The 12,903-nt window shown below is 42.6% G+C and overlaps 1 protein-coding gene across 1 annotated transcript in view; it reads left to right on the forward strand.

The window, feature by feature from the left end:
* The first annotated feature begins 404 nt into the window (after positions 1-404).
* SUCLG1 (succinate-CoA ligase GDP/ADP-forming subunit alpha) overlaps positions 405-12,903 on the forward strand; it is a 45,258-nt gene continuing 32,759 nt past the window's right edge. The window contains 2 exon segments of the mRNA XM_004388249.2: positions 405-476; positions 478-592. Of these exon segments, the coding sequence (XP_004388306.2) occupies positions 405-476; positions 478-592 (187 nt within the window).

Below are 12,903 nucleotides of genomic sequence, written 5' to 3' on the forward strand. Positions count from 1 at the left end.
GGAAGAGTATTATACTTTCCAAAGGCCAAACTAGGAAAGTGAAGATACAGGAGGATTGGTCTAAGGACACGGAAAGTTCTGGCACTGCTCTTCGCACCTCACTTCAGTTTCTTCACTCCTTTTTTCCTCCTGCCCCTCACCTCCTCGAGTTGACTATCTCCTTTCACCGTTTCCCACATGTCCCAATTTAAACTACAAACAAGTCGCGACCACCAAACTACATTTCCCACAATGCTAACCGCCAACCAATCTCGTGTGGGGTTTTCCCTTAGCTGCCGGTATAATTAATGTCTAATCAAATCCACATTTCCGGGAAAGAACCAAGCTGCTGTCCCCGCCTGTGTTAAGCCGCTTTTTTCACGTCCACCTTTGAGCCCCATTGCTTCATGAAGAGTCCCCTGAGTATGGAAATTCGTTCAGGCGACTTCTCTAGTCACCCTCCTTCTCCTCGTGCCTCAGCCCCTGCCAGGTCCCCGGGGGGCCTGGGAGTGTCATTGGTGGATGACCGCAGTCTTAGGTGCTGCCGCTGTGATCATGGCCTCCGGTAGCAGCGGCCTTGCCGCCTCCCGCCTCCTGACACGCTATTTCCTCGGTGAGTCTGTCCGGGACTTTCTCATTTTGGCCTCCGCGGATTCCTGGGCCCACCACGCTAAAGTCCTGGCCCAGGCCGCGGCTGAGCCCACCCGGGCGGCATATGGGAGGGCGTCCGGGAGCCGCGGAACCTCGGGGGCTCCAGATCCTGGTCGGGGGCTCTCTCAAGTGGAAGGAGTTTTGCTGTATATGTGTGTGATGGGGGGAGCATGGCTTACACCCGAAGCTTAGGCGGCTGATGTGGATGGGGGTTGGGAGTGGTGGTAGCTGAGCCAGGTCTTGGGTCTGGGAGCCCTGCAGACTTGATGAGTTGCACGGTGGGGGGTGGCCTCTAGACTGGCCCCGCTTAGCATTGAGGAGTGAGGTGATCCAGGTTCAGATTAGTTCGGAACGTGAATATCTGTACTGAGAGATAGGAGAAGAGTTCTTGAGTAGGAAACTTGGGGGTGAGGCTGTCCCATGTACAGAAGGGTAGTAGACTTAGAATTGTCCTTCCTGTGGATTGTAGGGTCAGAGGAACGATGGGTTCTGCACTCAGTTAGCATAGCCCAGAGGACGCTTAGAAGTTTAGGGTTGGCTGGGACTTTAACCAACTTATTTGTAGTGTCTCCACCAGGCCATGAGAGCCCCCTCAGTTCCTGAAAACTTAACACCCAAGCCTGCTAGTCTTTGAGCAGTGCTGAGTATTGAAAATTATTGCTATGTTCAAAGTCTGTGTTTGTAGGTAGGTTGTAGTTGAAAGAGACTTTGGAATCAGTCACATCAGGGTTTGAGGTCTGGCTAGTCCTTTACAGTTTGAGTATTAATTGTAGGCACTTAATTTATTTCTCAACTTTCATTTCAAATTCCATGGAGTGGGAAGGATAATAACATATTTTAATTAATTGGAAACACCAACACTTGGCATTTGTACCATTATTTTGCCTATCATTAACATTGAAAATAGTTGCTATTTAAAATTGACACACACCATTGGTTGTCATTCTGATTTAAAAGGTGTTAAAAAGTGAAAAAATGTGCATCTTAGAAATGATGAAGTATAGGGTGATCTGAGTTCGCTGTACAGAATAAGCAGTTTATATAAAGCACCTGGTATGTATTAGATACTTAACTAAAGTTAATTTTCGTCTTCCCTCCTATCTTTCAGTTTGCTCCTAATTCTGGTGCTTGTACTGAATATTGGATGAGACTTAATTCCTTCCTTGAGAGGATTACATTCTATAAGTGTACCACGAATGTGTACTCAGTGTTGTTCTTATGTGCTGTTGAGTTGGTTCTGACTCATAGTGACCCTACATACAACAGAATGAAACACTGCCTGATCCTGCGCCATCCTCACTATTGTTGCTGTGTTTGAGCCCATTGTTGCAGCCACTGTGTCAGTCCATCTCGTGAGGGTCTTCCTCTTTTTCACTGACCTTTTACCAAGCATGATGTCCTTGTTCAGGACCTTGTCCCTCCTGATAACATGTCCAAAGTACGTGAGACAAAGTCTCACCATCCTTGCTTCTAAGGAGCGTTCTGTCTGTACTTCTTCCAAGGCAGATTTGTTTGTTCTTCTGGCAGTCCATGGTATATTCAGTATTCTTCACCAACACTATAATTCAAATGCATCAATTCTTCAGTCTTCCTTATTCATTGTCCAGCTTTCACATGCATATGAGTTGATTGAAAATCCCATGGCTTGGGTCAGGTGCACCTTAGTCCTCAAAGTGACATCTTTGCTTTTGAACACTAAAGAGGTCTTTCGTAGCACGTTTGCCCAATACAATACGTCGTTTGATTTCTTGACTGCTGCTTCCATGGATGTTGATTGTGGATCCAAGTAAAATGAAATCCTTGACAACTTCAGTCTTTTCTCCATCTATCATGATGTTGCTTACTGGTCCAGTTGTGAGAATTTTTGTTTTATGTTGAGTTGTAATCTATACTGGATCTATACTGAAGGCGGTGGTCTTTGATCTTCATCGGTAAGTGCTTTAAGTCCTCTTCACTTTAAGCAAGCAAGGTTGTGTTATCTGCATATCACAGGTTGTTAATGAGGCTCCAATCCTGATGCAGTGTTCTTCTTAATATGGTCCACCTTCTCTGATTATTTGCTTAGCATACAGATTTAATAAGTATGATGAAAGGATACATCCCTGAAGCACACCTTTCTTGATTTTAAACCATGCAGTATCACCTTGTTCTGTTTGAATAACTGCCTCTTGGTCTATGTACAGGATCTTGGCTGAAGGCAGAGAATCCCAGAAAGATGTTTACCTGTGTTTTATTGACTATGCAATGGCATTCGACTGTGTGGATCATAACAAATTGTGGATAACGTTGTATACTCAATAGCTACATTTAATTACCAGTACACTTGAGGACAGAAAAGAACACTGGTGGTGCAGTGATTAAGAGCTTGGCTGCTAGCCCAAAGGTCGGCAGTTCCTCCATGGCATCTTTCTCAGAGGGAGAAAGATGTGGCAATCTGCTTCTGTAAAGATTACAGCCTTGGAAACCCCATGGGGCAGTTTTACTCTGTCCTGTAGGGTTGCTATGAATTGGAATAGACTCAATGGCAAAGGATTTTTTTTGTTGTTGGGAGGACAGAGGGCTGTCTGGATAACTTTGACAAATGGGAAAGAGTTGCTTTTGGTTGGAAAGGTTTTCTGGAGATTTTTATTGTATAACTTAAAGGACAATTGAGGATTCCTTATGTAGGAGAGAAAAAGAGATTAGTTATACCCAATTAGATTAAGAGCTTGGCTGCTAACCATAAAAAGGTCAGCAGTCTGAATCTACCAGCTGCTGCTTGGAAACCCTTTGGGGCAGTTCTACTCTGTCCTGTAGTGTCCCTATGAGTCAGAATCGACTCGACGGCAACAGGTTTGGTTTTTTTTTTAACAATCACTCCGGTCAGCAGTGTTTGAGCAGCAGGAATGAGGTGTATTGGGTGCTGGCCTAAACTGCTTTAATTTGAATTGGGTGTGGATTAGGATTTAGGAGAAGCCAGTACAGCCACTGTGGTGGGAAAGCCCAGGAAGGAGTTGCCAACCTGTTCTTCTCTCCTGGGGTCGTGTGAGTATGAGTTCTGAAAGATCCCAGCATTACATAGCTCTGCTGTCTTAGTAGGAGGAGAGTCTAGAGAAGAAAGTGTATCCAAAAGATCAGGTTCTTTAATCTACCTTTAGCAATACCTAACAGTTCTCTTCCCATGGAAATGGAAATTCTCTCTTCCTAGTCTTCCAGGACCAGGAGGTCTTAAGAAATCATCTTGTTTAGCTTTCTGTTGCTGGAGTGGTCTTCAATTATGCAAGTCATGAGATTAACTTCTTATTAAGGATCTGAGAGATTTGAGATGTAAACCAAGGCTTCTCCTATATTAAAAGGGTTTCAGCCTACCGTGTTTCATGTATAAAAACCTGTAAATCCCCAAATTCTTCTCTTTCTCGTGCCACATTTCTAAGCCCATTTGCAGAGCAGCCACAGCAACATCACTTTGCAGACTTTTTTTTAGGCAGTCACAAATTACTGAGACTCTGAAGTTAATAGAACACTACACACTGGGGAATTTTTCCCCTTTGTTCTTTTAAATTCCAATTGATGGTACATTATGTGCTGCAGGTCGTAAGTGTTGCAATATTGATTTGAGTTAGAAACAAAAAGCATACAGAAACATAGCTTGTAGATTCTGTCCAGAGTCCTGTTGGGTGCAGCCCTGAATGTTTAGAAATTCCTGAGCCAAAGAAGCAGTTTTTATAGCGTGTGAGAGAAGATAAAGAATCTCGTTGAAGTGGGGAGAGAAAATAAAATGAAAACTGAGAAAGATTTATTCCATGAGAAAGCTTTTTAAGGATTTTAGAAGCACCTTTGAAGTTGAGATAGTGAAGTTTTTCAAGAAACATAAAGCAATGCAAGGTCATTTAAGCCAGAAGTTCCTGTAAGTTGGGTCTTCTAAAATAAATAGGGAACAAGAGCCAGTATTTTTGAACCTCAGAATTATGGTATTTTAATGCCAGAAACTGAGACTTAAAGTCCAACTGGTCCTACACCTTTGTTTGGTGAATGAAGAAATAAAACCCAGAAAGGTTACGTTTCCTAGCTAATATCAGAAGGGGTACTAGAATCCAGGTCTCCTGGCTCTGTTCTGTGTCCTTTCCACTAATAACTTCCTGTGTGATACTTTTGAGCCTCCTTTTTTGAAGCTGGGACTTTTTGACAGTCTCAGTGGTTTGTTGAAAAGGTGACTACCCTGCCCAAAGGTGCCATCTGCCTTTGCCATGTATTTGCCAAGTTGTGTTGGCCTGTTTTCAGCATCAAGGAAACATTTGTAAGTGTGGTTTGGAAAAGGGCACACTCAACAGAGGTGATTCTGATAATAGCATCTGTAGCTATTGCATCAAGGAACCAAATCTTTATTGCAGAAATACAAACTGGCCTTGTTCTAAGTGTACCAGTGTAGTCATGAGAAAGTGATTTGATTTTCTCATCTCGTATTTCTCCCAGAGACACATAATTAGGGATTTTTTAAATAATTTGTCTTAAGTATAGGGGAATGATTTCGTTTCACCAAAGGACAGGCATTTTGTTGCTTTAAACCCATGTTTTTTTACATTTATAAAATTGGAATGTGCCTTATAATGGATGGTATTTAATGATAAATTGCCAACTTTTTTTTTTCTTTCTTATTTGTACTTAACATAATGGTACTTATTAAAACCAGTTATGTTTTAGATTTGGTGAAATAATGGTACTTACAGCCAACTAAGCTTCATTTGTAAGCCAATATTAAATAGATATTTTGTATTTGAATGCTTATTTGGGCATAGGGGACTGCCAGGCTACTCTGCTATGTTGTAAGGTCCTTATAGGTGGGAACTGTATTGGCCTGTATATTACAGATGATTGATAAGTATATGTTTGTTAAACGAGTGAATGTACACGTGAATAAATGAGTAACAGGGAGACAGTTTGAGAGGCGAGTTGGAAAAGGACTATTTTCATGAACAAAGTCTCAGGTTATTAGTTAGCAACATGGTACTTGGTCACACAAGGCCATGGTTTGAGTCCCATTTGGGCCAGTGTTCTTTGCCATAGATTGCGCTGTTAATCCCATTAGCCGTTTTGTAAATGATGTTACTCTGTGTGGGGAAGAAGACTCAGTATGTAGATGATTGGTACAGATCTGTCACCCCTATGGAAAGCACATCTGTTTTAGATTATTTGGCCCCTTTCCTTCATAGCCTTTATTGCTGTTTATATTTTCGTAGTTGTTTTGTGTTTCTCTGCTTAATGTCTGTCTCCCTTACGGGGCAGGAAGCTTTATGTGGGTAGGGCCTGAGTTATCCTGTTCACTCCTGAGTCCTTAGCACCCAGCAGATAACCTGGCACAATGATCATCTCAAAGCAGTTTGGTCTGCTTGTTCTATATTGGTGATTGGTGATAACAATGATTATAAAATAGCTAATAGTGGTAAAGCGCTTACTGTATCCTAGGTACTTTTCTAAGTGCTGTATATATTACAGTATTAACTAGGTTAGTTTTTATATCAGCCTATGAGATAGATACTATTCTTATTAATTCCCCATTTTACAGTGAGGCTGTACTTTTAAAAATGTTTCTTATGTTAAAAATTTACAATTATATATGTGCATATTACACATTATATGTACACTCTGATGAGTATATTTATACCTAAACATACAGGATGTGCATGGAAACATAGATAAAACATTTCTGATTGGACTCTTTTGATTTTAAAGTATGAACTATATGTTTTTGTTTTTCGGAAACGACTTATCTTCGTGCTCATTTAGAGTTGTGAACCCAGTTTAGGAGTGTACCAGTCTCCCTAATTTACAGGCTTTTATCTCATATCAATGTCACAGCCTCCTCAAGGGCAGCTGTTATCCCATTTACAGATGGGGAGACACGCTGAGGGGGGACAAAAGACCCACCCCAGGTCACATGGCCTGTGAGCAGCAGAGAAGAAACTTAAGCCCAGACCTCTCTGATCCCTGGGGCTATGCTCTCAACTGGAGTCCCTGGGTGACGCAGATGGTTAAGTGCTCGACTACTAGCTGAAAGGTTTGTGGTTTGAACACACCCAGAGGTGCCTGGGAAGACAGGCTGGGCGATTGCTTCTGAAAGGTCACAGCCTTGAAAACCATATGGAGCAGGTCTGCTCTGCATACATGGGGTCGCCATGATTTGGCAACAAACAACGATAGCAGCAACACCAACATGCTCTCAGCTGCTCTGGGATGCGGTCTCAAGGTTAACCTGGCAGATTGGTAAGAACCTGAAGAGAAGGTGACTCCACCACATCTCCTGGAGGTTGCCCAGGACATGGCAGCCACGGACTGTACCATCGGGCACTTCTTGCTGATGACCAGCCTCAGGCCTTCCTGCTGCCCTAATATTTAATTTTAATTTAATGCTTATTTTATTATTAGTAGTTAAGTTGGACATCTCATCATATGCTGATTTACCATTTGTTGTCAGCTGTGTTTCTTTCTGACCTGTCCATTTTTCTGTTAGGTTTTTGGTCTTCTTGTTGGCTTCTCATGTTGTTCCAGTTAATTCCTTGACTGTTACACATTTTGAAAACCCTCTCAGGTCTGTCACTGCATTTAACTCTACGTGTGGTGTGTTTTGCTCTCAACTCTATTCTTTTTGTCATGTAGTGAAACAGTCAATTTGTATTATTGCATCTGGATTTCTTTATATATTAAAAAAAATAGGTCAGCATGGTATTTGTGCTGTACTCCTGTGGCTTTGGCAACTACTGGTAGTATTTAGGGCTGGACTTCTGTGCAGTCTACATATGAATTTTAAGGAAACTTATGATTATAGAGGTAGATTTTTTTTTTTCTCTTTCCTGGTAATTGGCAGCTTGAGATTGACAACCTTCAATTCTCAATAAAAAGAGAAAGAACTTACAGTATTTAGCATGATGTGAATGTTTCTTGTGTAGACCCTGTCTCTTTTCCTGAAATTTAGTCAAATCAACAACAGTTCCTGTGCATCTCCTCTGTGTAACGCATTGTACCTGATACCATGGGAGACACCAGGGTGAACAAGACATGGTCTTTACACTCAAGGAATTTACAGTTGTTGTTAGGTGCTGTTGAGTCAATTTTAACTCATATTGACCCCATGTGACAGAGTAGAACTGCCCCATGGGGTTTTCTTGGCTGTAATCTTTGCAGAAGATTCGAACCACCAACCTTTCAGTTAGCATCCGAGCACCTAACCACTGCCCCACCAGGGCTCTGAAAGTATTTCAGTGATACTTGAAATAATCTTGAAATAAATTTAACTTAAAGTAATTTTACTTAGAAATAATGTAATAGAGTAACAAAATTTGTGCACCTGTTCACATACATTGTGCTATACCACATGAAAGTGTTTTCAGGTTCCATTCTTCTTAATCTCAGATTCTCTACAACCCCTGCCCCCCACCCCCGCCCCATTGTGTTCACAAGTCATGAATGCCATATGAAGTCTTAGGGATTCTTCACTGTACAATGTTTTATTTAAATGTGATTTATATGGATTAATGTAAGTGAAATTACATTTTTAGGAAGTTGAGTCCAGTGAATCTCTAACTGAAACATGAGAGGTAATTTGCAAGGTTCGGCCACCAGTGTGCACTCTATGTTCTAAATTTAACTGCAGGAAGTAGCTTACTTTAGTTATTTGGTGGCTTTGTCATAGAGTTCAGGTTTGTATTTAAACCCAAAAGATGGGCTGTTCTGATTGAGCCTCTGTAAGCACTTGACAGACAATTGAAGGTTTGCACTGTGAACCACTTTGGATTCTACAGCAGAAGCAGAGTAGACTGTTTTTTGTTACTTACGGCATTGCATTGATTTTGTGGGAAGAGGAGAAATGAAGGAAGGAAAGGAAATGCAAGGAGTTAGTCTGGCCTGATTTAATGTTTACAGCAGCTGGCAGCTGACACTCTTTACTGCCCACATTAAAGAGAGCGGTGGGAGGGTTGCGAGAGGAGGTGCAGAGGTGGGAATGGGGGAAGGCTGCTTTTACGGGGAGCTTTCAGCCTGTGAGACTCTGGGCCTTGGATTGTATAAAGTAGGGGGGAATGAGGGGAATGACATATTGTTTAAAATTTGGTGAGTTTTACTTGGAATTTAAGCATATTTAGCATTATTTCCCTCTGAATGCAAACAAACAGCAAAAAGAGAGTACAGTGAAACCTGTGAGGGCTGCAACTTGATGGGACTTCCGTGTTTTTCCAGGTCTCGCAAGTTTTCCGCCTTCGACAGGGTGCAGTCTTACCACTTTCCTATCACTGTTTATCAAGAATCGTACCTCACAAACACCCGGAAAGTGTTTCTTTTTGATTTTATAGGACTGGAAAAGAAACGAAACCATTTTTTGTGATTTGCATGTTTATTCAAATTATGTACAGATGCGTGCATATACTGTTCTAACAAAGATATAGGTAAAATTCACTTTTACTTGTACTTCTTGGAACTACTTCCGGCTTTCGCATTGTACTTTCTTGTATCAGGATTGTAATACCAACAATTTTCTGATTCTATCCGTGTCCCGCAGGTTCCACTTTTCAGGGAATATTTATTAGGCTGAAGTAATCATTTTAGTGGAAAGTATATGAGTTTTCCTTCTCTGACAGGTTTCCACCTTACACAGATTCTGGCTTTTGCAGATCTTACTGTATTTCTTTGATTCTGTGTGCCCTGCTGGTACAGCGGTTATAAGCACTTGGCTGCTAACTGAAAGGTTGGCGGTTTGAACCCACCCAACAGCTTTGTGGGAGAAAGACGGGGCAATTACAGCCTAGAAAACCCTATGGGGCAGTTACACTCTGTCACATGGGGCCACTGTGAGTTGAAATTGACTCAACAGCACTGAACAACAATGATGATGTCATCAATTTTAAGACTCACCATTGATTTAATAACAGTATTACCTTAAATATATCCACCAGTTGTTAGATGGTCATAGTAGCATGGAGTTGCTGGAGACGAAGGTTCGTCTGGTCTCTGAGTGTGCTCTGGGGTCCTGACTTCAGTATATGTCACCTGAAGCTGTAGATGAAGCAGAAATTAAGGTAATATGTCCATCAGAGAGTCAGGCAGAAAACTGAGATTAGGAAACCAAAGAATGGGATCTGAAAGGGTCATCAGTTGAAGGAGACAAGCAGATATGAGAAGGTGGAACATTGAGTCAAGAGAGTAAGATCCTGGGCAGTACATGTGAGGAGGATTATAAAGTACAGCAGGCTTTTAGGTCCTCCTTACAGCAGGCAGGAGAGAGAGCATGTTTGGTGTAAAGGGTCAGGGATAGGGCAGGTTCTCGTTCTGGTGTGGGGTGAGTTTCTGGGATTAAAAGGCATTTGTGGTGATTACGGTGAACCATCATGGCTTACTGGGACTCTTCAAGGTTTTTCTCAGGGTTTCAGAGACCATTTTCATGTCAGCATATCTCATTTGATTGGCCTGTATGGCCAAGAGCAGTATTTCAGAAAAGGAGGCATACAACAGTGTCATGGATTGAATTGTGTCCCCCTAAAAATGTGTGTAGCACCTTGGCTAGGTCATGCTTCCCAGTATTGTATGATTGTGTTATCTGATGTGATTTCCTTACGTGTTGTAAACTCTACCACTATGATGAGATTATATATGAGCTCCTCATGTGTTATAAATTCTATCACTGTGATGAGGTTATACTAATGAGGTTGACAAGATTAGTGTCTTAATGCAATCTCTTTTGAGATATAAAAGAGAGAAGTGAGCAGAGACACATGGGAACCTCATACCACCAAGAAAGCAGTGCCGGGAGCAGAGCGTGTCCTTTGGACCTGAGGTTCCTGCGCAGAGAAGCTCCCAGACCAAAGGAAGATTGATGACACAGACCTTCCTCCAGAGCCAACGGCGAAAGCGTTCCCCTGGAGCTGATGCCCTGAATTTGGACTTGTAGCCTACTGGACTGTGAGAGAATAAATTTCTCTTTGTAAAGCCATCCACTTGTGGTATTTCTGTTGGAGCAGCACTAGATGACTGAGACGAACAGTGAGAAGGTTCTTGTCTGGGACTTCCTGCGACTGGCTGATCCCTACTGTGCAGGTGCAGGTGTTGGTTTTGATGATATCAGGCAGGTTGGGTTGGGTTGACTAGGATGGAGCAGAAGTGAATGGGATTTTGAGTTGCAGAGAAGTCACAGCCGGGGATCAGACAAACCTCTTTCCTTTCTTTAGATGGCTGGAGGCCAAATATTGAGCATTTCAGGAGTGAACTGCTGATAGTCCAGGGCTCAATTTAGAGATAGCCTTGATAAGGACTCCTTTCCTTGAACCTTCCCCATCCTCCCCAACCCACACAGACCTCTCTACCTTGAGATGGAGGAGTTTATCTACCCAAAATGTCCCAAGACCTATTCCTATCATAGTACTTTTTTTATACTGTGCATTTATAACCTGCTTTTTTTTGTTAGTCTAGATAGATTGTGAGCTTTTTGAGGACCGAGACTCTCTTACTCAACCTTTATCCTTGAAATCTGGCATTGTGACTTGGCCATAGTTGTTCCCCAGATGCTGTTTGAGTAAATGAATGCCCATGACAACCCCAGGAACTGATATATATGCTTTATTATTCTAGCAGCCACCTATTTCAGTACAACTGATACCGTATTTAGATTCCTTGTCAGAACACAGTGTGGTCAGGAATTTAATTTCCTTATATAGAATGCATATTTGGCTCAAAGATGATGATAGTCTGTTGTAGCTTATCTGAAACAAGGTCTGTAGGAGTCTGGGCCTGGTGAATAGATGTGGAGATCACATGTGCACGTGTGTTACACACATGCCTACACATATGCATGATAGGCTTTCAGGATCTACTTCATTAGAAGCTGTAGGATGGCAGGGGCATTGCACAGAATGAGCAATCCCAAAGGGCTAGGAGACTGGGAGGTGAGCTGCTATTTGTCACACTTTTTGATCCAGTTTTTATGAGCCCCAAAGATCTGGTATTGTGAAGTCTTGGGTTCCATAGGGTTGATCCAGGAAGTCTGGAGCTATTAGGAGAAGGTAACAATCTTAGTTGGTGTGGTATTGAGGATGCGCTGTTACCAACGTAGGCAGACCTGTCTGTCTCTCTCACAGGACCACTCTGCCCTGGTGGAAGGAAGAGTAAACCGATGTCCCTTTTCTGAAGTTAGTGTTAGAGTACTTGTGGAGGACCAAACTTTACTACAAAAAGCAAGTATGGAAAGCTATTTCCTTTTAGCAAGTATGGGCTCTAGGTGCCCTGATCTTGTCATCTGATTTTATAGTCTAATCTTCTACCTTCTGGTCTGAAAACTGATCAAACCAAAACCAAACCCGTTACCGTGGATTCCAACTCATAGTGACCCTATAAGACAGGGTAGAACCACTCCATAGGGTTTCCAGGGAGTGGCTGGTAGATTCAAACTGCCAGCCTTTTGGTTAGCAGCTGAGCTCTTAACCACTGCTCTACCAGGGGCCCCTGAAAACTGATAGATGGATCATTTTTGAGAAATCCAGGAGTAGGAGGGGCTGATGTAACAGGTTCTGTCTCATAGTCAAGAATAGCAATGCCACAAGTATTGTGGTTGTGGGTCTCCAGCTGGGAGAGCTGGGAGCGAAGGGCAGTAATGGGCCATGAGTGATAGTATTGGCTAGGTTGGGCTCTGCTGCACAGCTCAGTGGAGGCAGTTGCTCAGGTCACAAATTCCTGTTGTCCCATCCAGTGGCCCAGGATCAGGTACTTAGCTGAGCCCACTGAGCCAGCACTTGACCCACAACATTTTCTCATGACCCCTTATTCAGCATAGTCTAATCCAAGAATGTAGCTGTCTGTTGCTCAGCAGTAGTAAGTGCACCCAGAACAACCCTTTTCTGAGTGCTTAGGGTGAAATTTGGGTTTAACTCTTCCTTAAACGTGCAGGGAATTCGAAAATTCAAAGTTGTTAGAAACCAAGGTTAGTACACGAGGCAAGGCAATTTAAGGGGTGCTCAAAGGACCAGAAGCAGATGTTAACGCTTCCTCAGTTATTGTCTTAGTTATCTAGTGCCGCCATAACAAAAATACCACAAGTGGATGGTTTTAACGAAGAGAAGTTTATTTCCTCACAAAGTAGGCTAAAATCCAAATTCAGGGCGTCAGCTCCAGGGGAAGGCTTTCTCTCTCTCGGCCTTCTTTCTCATCAGTGTTCCCCCAGACTAGGAGCATCTCTGCGCAGGGACCCCGGTCCAAAGGATGCGCTGTGCTCCTGGCACTGCTTTCTTGATGGTATGAGGTCCCCCTGTCTCACTGCTC

This window comes from Trichechus manatus, unplaced genomic scaffold (genome assembly GCF_000243295.1).
Source record: "Trichechus manatus latirostris isolate Lorelei unplaced genomic scaffold, TriManLat1.0 scaffold00208, whole genome shotgun sequence".
Taxonomy (NCBI): Eukaryota; Metazoa; Chordata; class Mammalia; order Sirenia; family Trichechidae; genus Trichechus; species Trichechus manatus.